The sequence below is a fragment of the Oncorhynchus nerka genome, linkage group LG25 (genome assembly GCF_034236695.1).
Source record: "Oncorhynchus nerka isolate Pitt River linkage group LG25, Oner_Uvic_2.0, whole genome shotgun sequence".
Taxonomy (NCBI): Eukaryota; Metazoa; Chordata; class Actinopteri; order Salmoniformes; family Salmonidae; genus Oncorhynchus; species Oncorhynchus nerka.
This window is the reverse complement of record NC_088420.1, coordinates 14,621,531-14,639,536: the sequence shown is the minus strand read 5'-3', so window position 1 is coordinate 14,639,536 and position 18,006 is coordinate 14,621,531. Positions and strand designations below refer to the sequence as shown.

General features: G+C 40.7%; 1 protein-coding gene across 1 annotated transcript in view; it reads right to left on the bottom strand.

The window, feature by feature from the left end:
* tnni3k (TNNI3 interacting kinase) overlaps positions 1-18,006 on the bottom strand; it is a 78,298-nt gene that overhangs the window by 28,725 nt on the left and 31,567 nt on the right. Inside the window, exons 12-16 of the mRNA XM_065009600.1 lie at positions 10,723-10,809; positions 10,079-10,135; positions 2,028-2,120; positions 1,870-1,927; positions 1,493-1,687 (exon numbers count right to left, since the gene is read on the bottom strand). Of these exons, the coding sequence (XP_064865672.1) occupies positions 1,493-1,687; positions 1,870-1,927; positions 2,028-2,120; positions 10,079-10,135; positions 10,723-10,809 (490 nt within the window). The remainder of the gene's footprint in view (positions 1-1,492; positions 1,688-1,869; positions 1,928-2,027; positions 2,121-10,078; positions 10,136-10,722; positions 10,810-18,006) is intronic.

The following is an 18,006-nucleotide window of genomic DNA, read 5'->3' as shown; positions in this document are numbered from 1 at the left end:
TTGGCCAGGTGGGGCGCTACCGTCCCACCTGCCCATAAGAAGTTAAATCGATCACGGGCAGGCAAAGGGACAGGACGGCAAGCATGCTCAGAGTCAGGTCAGACAGAGGTCGGTAATCCAGAGTAGTGGGGCAAAGGGACAGGACAGCACGCAGGCTCAGGGTCAGGGCAGGTAGATGTTGGTAATCCAGAGTAGTGGGGCAAAGGTACAGGACGGTAGACAGGCACAGGGTCAGGGCAGGCAGAGGTCAAAAATCCAGAGTAGTGGGGCAAAGGTACAGGATGGTAGACAGGCTCAGGGTCAGGGTATGCAGAAAGGTCAAAACTGTGAAAACTAGGAAACAGGCACTATAGACAGGACAGGAGAAAGGGAGGAAACACTGGTTGGTCTGAATGAACAAAACGAACTGGCAACAGACAAACAGAGAACACAGGTATAAATACACAGTGGATAATGGGGAAGATGGGCGACCCTGTAGGGGGGTGGAGACAATCACAAAGACAGGTGAAAAATATCAGGGGTGTTAACAGTATGTTATCTATGTCATCGTTCACCACAATGTCCCATTGGTAGGATAGATCGTCAAGTTTGTTTTCCAGTCATAGTACGTTGGCCAACAGAACCGATGGTAATGGCAATTTACTGACTCACCTACGAATCCTAACAACGCACCCCAACCGTCTCCCTTGGGCCTGGTCTCCGGAGAGCAGTATATCATTCGCGTCGGACTTATTAAAGAAAAACTTGAACCTGATTGATTGAACATCGCTGAGACCTGAAAATAGCTGTGCAGTGACACTCCCCATCCAACCTGACAGAGCTTGAGAGGATCTACAGAGAAGAATGGGGAAACTCCCCAAATACAGATGTGCCGAGCTTGTAGCGTCATACCCAAAATGACTTGAGACTGTAATCGCTGCCAAAGGTGCTTCAACAAAGTACTGAGTAAAAGGTCTCTATACTTATGTGAATGGGATATTTCAGTTTTGTTTATACCTTTTCAACGTTTAAAAAAAAAAAGTTTTTGCTTCATCATCATGCGGTATTGTGAAAAAGAAAAGGGAAACAATTATTTCATACATTTTATAAGGCTGTAATGTAACAAAATTTGGAAAAAGTCAAGGGGTCTGAATACTTTCCCAATGCACTGTATGTAAATGTAATAATTCTGTTTGCTTTTTTTAATACATTTGCAAAAATGTCTAAAAACCTGTTTTTGCTTTGTCATCATGGGGTATTGTGTGTATATTGATGAGGGGGGGGGATCAATTTTAGAATAAGGCTGTAACGTAACAAAAAGTGGAAAAAGTGAATGGTTCTGAATATTTTCTGAAACTGCTGTATATGTTTAGACAGAGTAAGAGTGCAGTAGTCCATTGACAGGTCTAAGATCAGTTCAGAACCACCTCTTCTGATCCTGGACATTGACAGCGCTATAAACACAGTAACAGTGAGGTCAAATGACAGGTCTGAGATCAGCTTAGGGCCTCACCTCTTCTGCTCGTGCAGCAGGGAGAACAGGGAGCCCCCGGAGACATATTGGGTGGCTATGGCGAACTGGCTGGGGTCATCCAGACATGCCCCCACAAACTGGATGACACAGGGGTGGTTGAGACGACACAGGATGGACACCTCCCTGCAGAACATGTCCACGTCTGACTTGGAGCAGTACGTGTTGGCCCGATACCTATAGAGAGGAGAATTAAAAGTTAGTTCATATTTAATTAATTTGTGTCTTAACATTTTATTTAATATTTTAGTAGTTTGTGCTTTAGCATTTTATGTTGTATTTTAGTTGTTCGTATTTTCATTCGTTTTGCGAGCCAAGAACAGTGCTAACCAATGTAAGTAATCCTTAGGCCTACCTACCTTTTGATGGCAACGACCTTGTTCTTACACTTGCCTCTATAGACCTTTCCAAATGAGCCTGTGGGTAGAAAATATATTCTACTATTCAATATGGTCTGTATGTGCATAAACCATGTTGTTAAGGAAAACAGTATAGTAACAGAATCTGTCCGTAATACCTGAACCAATGATCTCATTGAACTCCAGGTCAGAGAGCTGCAGTTGGAAGCTTGAGTGGAGGCTGGCCCGGAGGAGAAGAACATCTGCCTTTTCTAAAGAGAGATAGTCATGGTCATTTGGATCTCATTTTGAATCAAGTGATCAATGATCAAGAAATTTGGCAAAAACCAACAGACATCAGGTAGGCTAAACTAGGGGCGGCAGGGTAGCCTAGTGGTTAGAGCGTTGGACTAGTAACCGGAAGGTTGCAAGTTCAAATCCCCGAGCTGACAAGGTACAAATATGTCGTTCTGCCCCTGAACAGGCAGTTAACCCAATGTTCCTAGGCTGTCATTAAAAATAAGAATTTGTTCTTAACTGACTTGCCTAGTTAAATAAAGGTAAAAAGAATAGGAAAATATATAATTGACCATCAGTCAGTCAACAGATTATCATTAAGCTGGTGTTTACTATATTGATTACCAGATCATAATTAAAAGACACACGGAGTCTAGGGCTGTCCCCGACTAAACCTTTGTCGAACATGAGTTGTCTGTTCATTTGACCAGTCGATTGGTTGAAATTGTTTAAAACTTGTATTTTTCCCAACATTGACCATATGTTATTAAGTCAAATCAACTATATTCACTGAGCTTGTCTGATACTTTAAGCACACTGTTTGAATAAATAATTAAGACACACAAATGACTAGAGGGAGTCCGGCCAGCAGTTGATTTGATTGTGCCGGGCCTGGCTCAGACTTCCTGCGCTGTGTTAAAAAAAAGATGACGTGCACCCGTTGTCTCTCGCTCCTCCCTGCTGCAGCGACCACCACAGAACATCAAAGTATTTAACACGTTGTCTGTGTTGCTGAAGCTGCAAGATGCACTGCATTTGGAAAGTATTCAGACCCCTTCCCTTTTTTCACATTTTTGTGACGTTACAGCCTTATTCTAAAATTGATTAAATCTACACATAATACCCCATAACGACAAAGTGAAAACAGTTTTTATTTTAGCAAATGTATATAAAAATAATAAAACAAAATACCTTATTTACATAAATATTCAGACCCTTTGCTATGAAATTGTGTTTCCAATGATCATCCTTGAGATGTTTCTGCAACTTGATTGGAGTCCACCTGTGGTCAATTCAATTGATTGGACTTGATTTGGAAAGGCACACACTTGTCTATATAAGGTCCCACATTTGACAGTGCATGTCAGAGAAAAAACAAAGCCATGAGGTCGAAGGAATTTTTCATAGAGCTCCGAGACAGGATTGTGTTGAGGCACACATCTGGGGAAGGGTACCAAAACATTTCTGCAGCATTGAAGGTCCCCAAGAATGCAGGGGTCTCGATCATTCTTAAATGGAAGAAGTTTAAGAACCACCAAGACTCTTTCTAGCGCTGGCCGCCCGGGCAAACTGAGCAATCAGGGGAGAAGGGCCTTGGTCAGGGAGGTGACCAAGAACCAGATGGTCACGCTGACATAGCTCCAGAGTTCCTCTGTGGAGATGGGAGAACCTTCCAGAAGGACAACCATTTTTGCAGCACTCCACCAATAAGGCCTTTATGGCAGTGGCCAGACGGAAGCCAATCCTCAGTAATAGGGACATGAAAGCCAGGTTGGAGTTTGCCAAAAGGCACCTAAAGACTCTCAGACCATGAGAAACAAGATTGGCCTGAATGTCAAGCGTCACGTCTGGAGTAAACCTGGCATCATCCCTACGGTGAAGCATAGTGGTGACAGCATCATGCTGTGGGGATGTTTTTCAGCGGCAGGGACTGGGAGACTAGTCAGGATCGAGGGAAAGATGAACGTAGCAAAGTACAGAGAGATCCTTGATGAAAACCTGCTCCAGAGCACTCAGGACCTCAGACTGGGGGCGAAGGTTTTACCTTCCAACAGGACAACGAAACTAAGCACACAGCCAATATAACGCAGGAGTGGCTTCGGGACAAGTCTCTGAATGTCCTTGAGTGGCCCAGCCAGAGCCCTTACTTAAACCCGATCGAACATCTCTTGAGAGACCTGAAAATAGATGTGCAGTGACGCTCCCCATCCAACCTGACAGAGTTTGAGAGGATCTGCAGAGAAGAATGGGAGAAACTCTCCACATACAGGTGTGCCAAGTTTATAGAATCATAACCAAGAAGACTCGAGGCTGTAATCAATGCCAAAGGTGCTTCAACAAAGTACTGAGTAAAGGGTCTGAATACTTGTGTAAATGTGATGTTTCAGTTTTGTATTTGTAATACATTTGCACAAAATTCAAAATAAATGTTTTTGCTTTGTATCATTCATTATGGGATATTGTGTGTTGATTGATGAAGGGAAAATAAATGATTTAATCCATATTAGAATAAGGCTGTGACGTAACCAAATGTAGAAATTGTCAAGGGGAATACTTTCTGAATGCACTGTAATTACACAATTTCTGACTGAAAAGTTCTGTTACCAAAATCGCTGATTTGTTTAGGAAAAACAGTCCCTATTCCCTAAACCTCTTAACGTGACACATGTATGCATCGCATGTACGTGACCAAAGACCTATTCTCACGGGACTAGTATTATTAGAGAACATTGGTTATCTAATTATTACTCCAGAATGTCCGCTATTCCAGAGTACGATTCGGAAGGGATTCGTTTTTTCCCCTGTCATTTTTAAAATATATTTTCTATAAATTGACAGTTTTGACGGAAGCCTGGAGGTTTTTATTCTAGGCATGAAGATACAGTATTTTAACATGTCCAGGTGATAGGGCCACACCTATAACTTGAGCTTGGTTCCCAAGTTTCTTAACTGTACCAAACCATCTTTGGTATAGTGTCGCTATAATATTTGAATTGAGAAAGTGTGATCATAATCATTAGGATATTTTAGCAATCTGTAGTACTTACTAAATGCCCCCAGATGTGAGCTAAACAGTTACATTTTTTAAGGGTTTAGATGAGAAAGTGAATTTATAATTTCAAACATTTAGGTCAGTTGTATGCTGCTTTGTGATCTATTAAAAGCAAGGGTTGCATTAAATGGGCACAATATTTTGTTTTAATGATGCATTTGACAATATTCAATTAATACGCACAAAACATATAAACAAAAACATTCACTGTGAAAGTTGATGTAGGCCATTAATATATAGTTTATATGTAGCACTTAGTTAAATTTTATCCAATCAGTTATTGTGATCTTTTCCAAACCAAGAGAAACATCTGTCAAACTCAGATATTTTTTCAAAACACAGGGATGTCGATTCACACGGGACTAGTATTATCAGAAGACCTTGGAGTTCACCAATAAACAGAAGGCTAATCTGGTTGGAATTGTTTCTCTCCTGCCATGTAAAAATGAATGACATGGCAGATTAGGACGGGACTAAAATTACAGATGTGGTGTTTTGTACTCATGCACATAATTATGTTTACCCGACCCCTAGTAAAACTAATTCCGTCGGAATAGGACCCAATAGGGCCTGACCTATAGCATATCATAATCGCAACAATAAATTGGTTATTACAAACTCTGAACACATGTGACAGCAAAATGGATGCAGAGTAAGTGAGAAATAAACTCGAAAGGGGGGAATGTTTGTTTACTGGTTGCTCAGGAGGTAAAGGGGAAGTCGGATGTGTGGAATAAATGTGACTAGTTGTGGAAAATCCTGGAGATCAAGAAAAAGAAGGCGAGGAGCAAGCGCTGCGTGTATATTATGTCTCTGCCAAACAGATGCTGAATAGAATACAATATCATTTCCCTGAGCGTTTGGAACAATATAAACACTAAATAAATGTGTGTGCCAATGTTTTCTTTGTTAAGCATTTATTACAGCAAAGACTAAAAACAGTCACATTCATTAGTGAATGCAATTTCCGAATTGGAACGTTTTATTTATTGTTTAAGTTAATTAATTAAGGCTGGCTTAATTTTATATGAAAACTATAATTCTTGATTGCATTTCAAATCATGAATGACTCATATGCTGTGTGATGACATGAACCAATTAATGATTGATTGATACAGTAGCCTATTTAAGAATTAAAATATAGACCTAAGTAAATTACGGTATTTAGACAAAACAGGATGCGGTTTTAGGCTTACAGCTCAATGGTAGTTATCTTCTTATGTCTGGGGGCAGTATTGAGTAGCTTGGATGAATAAGGTGTCCAGAGTAAACTGTCTGCTACTCAGGCCCAGTTGCTAATATATGCATATTATTAGTAGATTTGGATAGAAAACACTCTGTCGTTTCTAAAACTGTTTGAATGATGTCTGTGAGTATAACATAACTCATATGGCAGGCGGAAACCTGAGAACAAATCCAACCAGGAAGTGGGAAATCTGAGGTTTGTAGTAATGCTTGTGAATATACAGTGTCTATGGGGTCATATTGCACTTCCTAAGGCTTCCACTAGATGTCAACAGTCTTTAGAACCTTGTTTGAGGCTTCTACTGTGAAGGAGGGGGGAATGAGAGCTGATTGAGTCAGGCGTCTGGCAGAGTGCCATGAGCTCATTCAGGTGCGCTCCCGTGAGAGGTAGCTGCGTTCCATCGCATTTCTACAGACAAAGGAATTCTCTGGTTGAAACATTATTGAAGATTTATGTTTAAAAACATCCTACAGATTGATTCTATACATCGTTTGACATGTTTCTACAAACTGTAATGGAATGCGCGTCGTGAATTTGGATTTGTGAACTCAAGGCGCAAACAAAAAGAAGGTATTTGGACATAAATGGACTTTATCGAACAAATCAAACATTTATTGTGGAACTGGGATTCCTGGGAGTGCATTCTGATGAGTATCATCAAAGGTAAGTGAATATTTATAATGCTATTTCTGACTTCTGTTGACTCCACAACATGGCGGATATCTGTATGGCTTGTCTGAGTGCTGTACTCAGATTATTGCATGGTGTGCTTTTTCGGTAAAGCTTTTTGAAGTCTGACACAGCGGTTACATTAAGGAGAAGTTCCTCTAAAGTTCCATGCGTAACACTTGTATTTTCATCAACATTTATGATGAGTATTTCTGTAAATTGATGTGGCTCTCTGCAAAATCACTGAATGTTTTGGAAGCAAAACATTACTGAACGTAATGCTCCAATCTAAACTGAGATTTTTGTATATGAACTTTATCGAACAAAACATACATGTATTGTGTAACATGAAGTCATGTGAGTGTCATCTGATGAAGATAATCAATGGTTAGTGATGTATTTTATCTCTATTTCTGCTTTTTGTGACTTCTCGCTTTGGCTGGAAAAATGGCTGTGTTTTTCTGTGACTAGGTACTGACCTAACATAATCATTTGGTGTGCTTTCGTCGTAAAGCCTTTTTGAAATTGGACACTGTGGTGGGATTAACAACAAGTTTATCTTTAAAATGGTGTAAAATACTTGTATGTTTGAGGAATTTTAATTATGAGATTTCTGTTGTTTTGTATTCGGCGCCCTGCACTTTAACTGGCTATTGTCACATCGATCCCGTTAGCTGGATCTAAGCCATAAGAATTTTTAAACAAGGCTGCTATACAGTACTAAGCCTACTAATGATAATGACATTACTTATTATTCTGATAATGATTATAATAATAATAACATTAAGAAGGAGATCAAGAAAAAGGAGCATTATTATCGTTATAATTATTATTTTTGTGACAATTTGGAACAGCTTAAAAAACATTAAAGAATTATAATTAAAACCAGAGAGGCTGTTCTAATGGGAAAAAGTGTAAAGCCTTTATCACAGTAAAGCAAAGATTAAAAACAAATGAATTTGCGGAATTGTTTAGTTCACATGAAGTTGGTTGAGGCTTGGTGCTCACGGAATCAGTAGGTTGTTTAACAAACACTCAAACAGGCAACAGAAGCAGGAAAAGGCAACTCCGGGATGCTGTCTAGTGTCTGTGTTCTTTTGCCCATCTTAATCTTTTATTTTTATTGGACAGTTTGAGATATGTCTTTTTCTTTGCAACTCTGCATAGAAGGCCAGCATCCCAGAGTTGCCTCTTCACTGTTGACGTTAAGACTGGTGTTTTGCGGGTACTATTTAATGAACCTGCCAGTTGAGGACTTGTGAGGCATCTGTTTCTCAAACTAGACACTCCAGTGTACTTGTCCTCTTGCTCAGTTGTGCACCGGGGCCTCCCACTCCTCTTTCTATTCTGGTTAGGGCCAGTTTGCTCTGTTATGTGAAGGGAGTAGTACACAGATTGTGCGAGATCTTCAGTTTCTTGGCAATTTCTCGCATGGAATAGCCTTCATTTCTCAGAACAAGAATACACTGATGAGTTTCAGAAGAAAGTTCTTTGATTCTGGCCATTTTGAGGCTGCAATAGAACCCAAAAATGCTGATGCTCCAGATACTCAACTAGTCTAAAGAATGTCGGTTTTATTGCTTCTTTAATCATAACAACAGTTTTCAGCTGTGCTAACATAATTGCAAAAGGGTTTTCTAATGATTCATTAGCATTTTAAAATTATAAACTTGGATTAGCTAACACAACGTGCCATTGGAACACAGGAGTGATGGTTGCTGATAATGGGCCTCTGTAGGCCTATGTAGATATTCCATAAAAAATCAGCTGTTTCCAGATACAATTGTGATTTACAACATTAACAATGTCTACACTGTATCAATTTGATGTTATTTTAATGGACAAAACATTTGCTTTTCTTTCAAAAACAAGGAAATCTCTAAGTGCCCCCCAACTTATGAACGGTAGTGTAAGTGATCCCCAAATCAATGTAGTTCACATCATATTTGCGCCTCTTTGATGGTCCAACATTTGGCGTACCCCCCACGGCATTGCGTGTACCCCAGTTTACGCGGACCCCAGAATACCTGTCTTCGACAATAAGGCAAGGGCTGTTTTCTCATCTCCTTATTCTGCTGCTGCCTCCACCTCATTGTTCTCAACACCAATATGCTGGGGAACTTTGCTATGAAAGGCGGAAATTCAACAGCGACCGCTATCCAATCCGGGAGAAAGCACATTTGTTATTAAATAATATAATTGTTCTTAGTGTTGAGTCATTGTTCTTATGTAATATAACCATATACAATTTAGTGTTGAGTCATTGTTCTTATGTAATATAACCATATACAATTTAGTGTTGAGTCATTGTTCTTATGTAGTATAACCATATACAATTTAGTGTTGAGTCATTGTTCTTATGTAATATAACCATATACAATTTCGTGTTGAGTCATTGTTCTTATGTAATATAACCATATACAATTTAGTGTTGAGTCATTGTTCTTATGTAGTATAACCATATACAATTTAGTGTTGAGTCATTGTTCTTATGTAATATAACCATATACAATTTCGTGTTGAGTCATTGTTCTTATGTAATATAACCATATACAATTTTGTGTTGAGTCATTGTTCTTATGTAATATAACCATATACAATTTAGTGTTGAGTCATTGTTCTTATGTAATATAACCATATACAATTTAGTGTTGAGTCATTGTTCTTATGTAATATAACCATATACAATTTAGTGTTGAGTCATTGTTCTTATGTAATATAACCATATACAATTTAGTGTTGAGTCATTGTTCTTATGTAATATAACCATATAGAATTCCAGCAGCACTTGACAGAGTGATGGACTGTGCCATCCCCATGGCCTCCACAATGGATCAGTCCACTCAGACAGGCGCCAATTAGACAGGTGTCTTGTACACAATATTATTTTCTTTATTTTTTGCTAACCCCATTTAGTCTACTAAAAAAATCTTGGTCGACCAACAGCCTATCCACCAAACAATCGACCAGTCGAATAAATGGGGTCAGCCCTACCTGAGTCACATAGCAACAGTAACCAGTGAGCTTTTTTCTCTCTTTTTGTTGTTGTTATTTTATTTATTTTTTACATTGGCCTGTTGTTTGCTATTGTCGATTACCATATAATCATATATAGGAGACAAACTCTAATAAGTCCCATAGCAACAGTAACCAGTGAGCATGTCACTGTCAGCTGACAGTGATGTGAAGTGTTGCTTGGGTGATGCAGGACACAGCGTGTCATGTGCTTCACTTTACTCCAGTACCTTTGGTCATGCTTTTGATCTTGCCCAGGGGGGACGGCACAGACACGTAGGACCCATCTGAAAGACTCGTGACAAGATAAACAGGATGATTATCACATTACATTGTACATTGTTGTATGTATTCAGCAATCTTGGTGAGGTGTTATCTTGCACTTTGAACATTACACATGTTAATTAATAGTCAACATTCTCTCCTTTGTAGACCTATTATTTATTCATTTTTTGAAAATAACATTTACTTGTGTTGTATTCTATCATCTTGGTGAGGTGTTATCTTTGAACATTACTAATGTTTATAGTCAACATCCTCTCCTTTGTTGGCCTCTCCTAAAGATACATAGCATTAGATGTACATTATATAGCATAGCAAAGACATACATTATAGCATCGAAAAGAGAACATTAGTTCTCTCAATTGTCATAATTCCTTACATCCTCTCTCCTTGGCTCCTTAAAATGTATTGGAGAAGAACATCAGAGGTTCCTCCCCTCTGACCTTCTCCTCCAATGCATTTTGAGAAGGCGGTAAGTATAGAGAACATGAGGAATCAAGCAAATACAATTGAGATTCACCCTATGAGATGGCCCTAGATGTTAGGGCCTTGAAGTCCAAGTGCACCAGTGATCCCCTCCTCTCCCACTCACCTCCGCCAGGCTGAGAGTACTCGTTACATGGGGAGTCATCCAGGGGACGCTTGTAGTGTTTGAGCAGAGTGACGATGGTATCATGACCTGGAGTAGGGACACCGGGACAGGGTCACAGATACAGGGATATACAGAAAGGGTTGTTATTTCATTACAGTACAACGGTTTGATTTGTTTGATCGTAGCTAGCTACATAGCTAGCTACATAGCCGTCTCTGTATCAAAGATAATTGTGTAGTCTAGAGCGATTTTCTAGGTTACCTAGCCAGCTATTGTCGTTCTTTTAACGCAACGTAACGTAATCAACACTGCTAGCTAGCCAGCTAGCCCCCAAATCAACAACGCAGCCACTGCCAGCTAGCCTACTTCAGCAGTACTGTATCATTTTTAATCATTTTAGTCAATAAGATTCTTGCTACGTAAGCTCAACTTTCTGAACATTCGAGACGTGCAGTCCACTTGTCATTCCAATCTCCTTTGCATTAGCGTAGCCTCTTCTGTAGCCTGTCAACTATGTGTCTGTCTATCCCTGTTCTCTCCTCTCTGCACAGACCATACAAACGCTCCACACCGCGTGGCCGCGGCCACCCTAATCTGGTGGTCCCAGCGCGCACGACCCACGTGGAGTTCCAGGTCTCCGGTAGCCTCTGGAACTGCCGATCTGCGGCCAACAAGGCAGAGTTCATCTCAGCCTATGCCTCCCTCCAGTCCCTCGACTTCTTGGCACTGACGGAAACATGGATCACCACAGATAACACTGCTACTCCTACTGCTCTCTCTTCGTCCGCCCACGTGTTCTCGCACACCCCGAGAGCTTCTGGTCAGCGGGGTGGTGGCACCGGGATCCTCATCTCTCCCAAGTGGTCAATTCTCTCTTTCTCCCCTTACCCATCTGTCTATCGCCTCCTTTGAATTCCATGCTGTCACAGTTACCAGCCCTTTCAAGCTTAACATCCTTATCATTTATCGCCCTCCAGGTTCCCTCGGAGAGTTCATCAATGATCTTGATGCCTTGATAAGCTCCTTTCCTGAGGACGGCTCACCTCTCACAGTTCTGGGCGACTTTAACCTCCCCTCGTCTACCTTTGACTCATTCCTCTCTGCCTCCTTCTTTCCACTCCTCTCCTCTTTTGACCTCTCCCTCTCACCTTCCCCCCCTACTCACAAGGCAGGCAATACGCTCAACCTCATCTTTACTAGATGCTGTTCTTCCACTAACCTCATTGCAACTCCCCTCCAAGTCTCCGACCACTACCTTGTATCCTTTTCCCTCTCGCTCTCATCCAACACTTCCCACACTGCCCCTACTCGGATGGTATCGCGCCGTCCCAACCTTCGCTCTCTCTCCTCTTCCATCCTATCATCTCTTCCCTCTGCTCAAACCTTCTCCAACCTATCTCCTGATTCTGCCTCCTCAACCCTCCTCTCCTCCCTTTCTGCATCCTTTGACTCTCTATGTCCCCTATCCTCCAGGCCGGCTCAGTCCTCCCCTCCCGCTCCGTGGCTCGACGACTCATTGCGAGCTCACAGAACAGGGCTCTGGGCAGCCGAGCGGAAATGGAGGAAAACTCGCCTCCCTGCGGACCTGGCATCCTTTCACTCCCTCCTCTCTACATTTTCCTCTTCTGTCGCTGCTGCTAAAGCCACTTTCTACCACTCTAAATTCCAAGCATCTGCCTCTAACCCTAGGAAGCTCTTTGCCACCTTCTCCTCCCTTCCTGAATCCCCCTCCCCTCCCCCTCCTCCCTCTCTGCAGATGACTTCGTCAACCATTTTGAAAAGAAGGTCGACGACATCCGATCCTCGTTTGCTAAGTCAAACGACACCGCTGGTTCTGCTCACACTGCCCTACCCTGTGCTCTGACCTCTTTCTCCCCTCTCTCTCCAGATGAAATCTCGCGTCTTGTGACGGCCGGCCGCCCAACAACCTGCCCGCTTGACCCTATCCCCTCCTCTCTTCTCCAGACCATTTCCGGAGACCTTCTCCCTTACCTCACCTCGCTCATCAACTCATCCCTGACCGCTGGCTACGTCCCTTCCGTCTTCAAGAGAGCGAGAGTTGCACCCTTCTGAAAAAACCTACACTCGATCCCTCCGATGTCAACAACTACAGACCAGTATCCCTTCTTTCTTTTCTCTCCAAAACCCTTGAACGTGCTGTCCTTGGCCAGCTCTCCCGCTATCTCTCTCAGAATGACCTTCTTGATCCAAATCAGTCAGGTTTCAAGACTAGTCATTCAACTGAGACTGCTCTTCTCTGTATCACGGAGGCGCTCCACACTGCTAAAGCTAACTCTCTCTCCTCTGCTCTCATCCTTCTAGACCTATCGGCTGCCTTCGATACTGTGAACCATCAGATCCTCCTCTCCACCCTCTCCGAGTTGGGCATCTCCGGCGCGGCCCACGCTTGGATTGCGTCCTACCTGACAGGTCGCTCCTACCAGGTGGCGTGGCGAGAATCCGTCTCCTCACCACGTGCTCTCACCACTGGTGTCCCCCAGGGCTCTGTTCTAGGCCCTCTCCTATTCTCGCTATACACCAAGTCACTTGGCTCTGTCATAACCTCACATGGTCTCTCCTATCATTGCTATGCAGACGACACACAATTAATCTTCTCCTTTCCCCCTTCTGATGACCAGGTGGCGAATCGCATCTCTGCATGTCTGGCAGACATATCAGTGTGGATGACGGATCACCACCTCAAGCTGAACCTCGGCAAGACGGAGCTGCTCTTCCTCCCGGGAAGGACTGCCCGTTCCATGATCTCGCCATCACGGTTGACAACTCCACTGTGTCCTCCTCCCAGAGCGCTAAGAACCTTGGCGTGATCCTGGACAACACCCTGTCGTTCTCAACTAACATCAAGGCGGTGGCCCGTTCCTGTAGGTTCATGCTCTACAACATCCGCAGAGTACGACCCTGCCTCACACAGGAAGCGGCGCAGGTCCTAATCCAGGCACTTGTCATCTCCCGTCTGGATTACTGCAACTCGCTGTTGGCTGGGCTCCCTGCCTGTGCCATTAAGCCCCTACAACTCATCCAGAACGCCGCAGCCCGTCTGGTGTTCAACCTTCCCAAGTTCTCTCACGTCACCCCGCTCCTCCGCTCTCTCCACTGGCTTCCAGTTGAAGCTCGCATCCGCTACAAGACCATGGTGCTTGCCTATGGAGCTGTGAGGGGAACGGCACCTCAGTACCTCCAGGCTCTGATCAGGCCCTACACCCAAACAAGGGCACTGCGTTCATCCACCTCTGGCCTGCTCGCCTCCCTACCACTGAGGAAGTACAGTTCCCGCTCAGCCCAGTCAAAACTGTTCGCTGCTCTGGCCCCCCAATGGTGGAACAAACTCCCTCACGACGCCAGGACAGCGGAGTCAATCACCACCTTCCGGAGACACCTGAAACCCCACCTCTTTAAGGAATACCTAGGATAGGATAAAGTAATCCTTCCCCCCTTAAAAGATTTAGATGCACTATTGTAAAGTGGCTGCTCCACTGGATGTCATAAGGTGAATGCACCAATTTGTAAGTCGCTCTGGATAAGAGCGTCTGCTAAATGACTTAAATGTAAATGTTATGGTGGCATTCACTATAAACAAACCCATTATTACCGCATCATACCCATCTACCAAAGTCACCATTAGTAGTGCTACTACTGCAGTGTCTACTACTACTACTACCACATGTATGACTACTACTACTACTACCTACCACTACTACTACTACTACTACTACCACATGTATGACTACTACTACCACATGTATGACTACTACTACCACATGTATGACTACTACTACTGTATGTATGATTACTACTACTGTATGTATGATTACTACTACTGTATGTATGATTACTACTACTACATGTATGACTACTACTACTACATGTATGATTACTACTACTACATGTATGATTACTACTACTCCATGTATGATTACTACTACTACTACTACCTACAACTACTACTACATGTATGACTACTACTACTACTACTACCTACCACTACTACTACATGTATGACTACTACTACTACATGTATGATTACTACTACATGTATGACTACTACTACTACTACTACATGTATGATTACTACTACTACATGTATGAATACTACTACTACTACTTCTACATGTATGATTACTACTACTACACGTATGATTACTACTACTACTACTACCTACCACTACTACTACATGTATGATTACTACTACTACATGTATGAATACTACTACTACATGTATGATTACTACTACTACACGTATGATTACTACTACTACTACTACCTACCACTACTACTACATGTATGACTACTACTACTGTATGTATGATTACTACTACTACATGTATGATTACTACTACTACATGTATGATTACTACTACTGTATGTATGACTACTACTACTGTATGTATGACTACTACTACTGTATGTATGATTACTACTACTACATGTATGATTACTACTACTCCATGTATGATTACTACTACTACTACTACCTACAACTACTACTACATGTATGACTACTACTACTACTACTACCTACCACTACTACTACATGTATGACTACTACTACTACATGTATGATTACTACTACATGTATGACTACTACTACTACTACTACATGTATGATTACTACTACTACATGTATGAATACTACTACTACTACTTCTACATGTATGATTACTACTACTACACGTATGATTACTACTACTACTACTACCTACCACTACTACTACATGTATGATTACTACTACTACATGTATGAATACTACTACTTCTACATGTATGATTACTACTACTAAACGTATGATTACTACTACTACTACTACCTACCACTACTACTACATGTATGACTACTACTACTGTATGTATGATTACTACTACTACATGTATGATTACTACTACTACATGTATGATTACTACTACTGTATGTATGATTACTACTACTACATGTATGATTACTACTACTACATGTATGATTACTACTACTACTACTACCTACCACTACTACTACATGTATGATTACTACTACTACATGTATGATTACTACTACTACTACTACTACTACCTACCACTACAACTACATGTATGATTACTACTACTACTACTACCTACCACTACAACTACATGTATGATTACTACTACTACTACTACCTACCACTACTACTACATGTATGACTACTACTACTACATGTATGACTACTACTACTACATGTATGATTACTACTACTACATGTATGAATACTACTACTACTACTTCTACATGTATGATTACTACTACTACACGTATGATTACTACTACTACTACTACCTACCACTACTAGTACATGTATGATTACTACTACTACATGTATGAATACTACTACTACTACTTCTACATGTATGATTACTACTACTACACGTATGATTACTACCACTACTACTACCTACCACTACTACTACATGTATGACTACTACTACTGTATGTATGATTACTACTACTACATGTATGATTACTACTACTACATGTATGATTACTACTACTGTATGTATGATTACTACTACTACATGTATGATTACTACTACTACATGTATGATTACTACTACTACTACTACCTACCACTACTACTACATGTATGATTACTACTACTACATGTATGATTACTACTACTACTACTACTACTACTACCTACCACTACAACTACATGTATGATTACTACTACTACTACTACTACTACTACCTTCCACTACAACTACATGTATGATTACTACTACTACTACTACCTACCACTACTACTACATGTATGACTACTACTACTACATGTATGACTACTACTACTACATGTATGATTACTACTACTACTACTACCTACCACTACTACTACATGAATGATTACTACTACTACTACCACTACTACTACATGTATGAATACTACTACTACATGTATGATTACTACTACTACCACTACTACTACATGTATGACTACTACTACTACATATATGAATACTAGTACTACATGTATGATTACTACTACTACTACTACCTACCACTACTACTACATGTATGACTACTACTACTACACGTATGATTACTACTACTACTACCTACCACTACTACTACATGTATGACTACTACTACTGTATGTATGATTACTACTACTACATGTATGATTACTACTACTACACGTATGATTACTACTACTACCTACCACTACTACTACATGTATGACTACTACTACTGTATGTATGATTACTACTACTACATGTATGATTACTACTACTACATGTATGATTACTACTACTGTATGTATGACTACTACTACTGTATGTATGACTACTACTACTGTATGTATGATTACTACTACTACATGTATGATTACTACTACTCCATGTATGATTACTACTACTACTACTACCTACAACTACTACTACATGTATGACTACTACTACTACTACTACCTACCACTACTACTACATGTATGACTACTACTACTACATGTATGATTACTACTACTACATGTATGAATACTACTACTACTACTTCTACATGTATGATTACTACTACTACACGTATGATTACTACTACTACTACTACCTACCACTACTAGTACATGTATGATTACTACTACTACATGTATGAATACTACTACTACTACTTCTACATGTATGATTACTACTACTACACGTATGATTACTACCACTACTACTACCTACCACTACTACTACATGTATGACTACTACTACTGTATGTATGATTACTACTACTACATGTATGATTACTACTACTACATGTATGATTACTACTACTGTATGTATGATTACTACTACTACATGTATGATTACTACTACTACATGTATGATTACTACTACTACTACTACCTACCACTACTACTACATGTATGATTACTACTACTACATGTATGATTACTACTACTACTACTACTACTACTACCTACCACTACAACTACATGTATGATTACTACTACTACTACTACTACTACTACCTTCCACTACAACTACATGTATGATTACTACTACTACTACTACCTACCACTACTACTACATGTATGACTACTACTACTACATGTATGATTACTACTACTACTACTACCTACCACTACTACTACATGAATGATTACTACTACTACTACCACTACTACTACATGTATGAATACTACTACTACATGTATGATTACTACTACTACCACTACTACTACATGTATGACTACTACTACTACATATATGAATACTAGTACTACATGTATGATTACTACTACTACTACTACCTACCACTACTACTACATGTA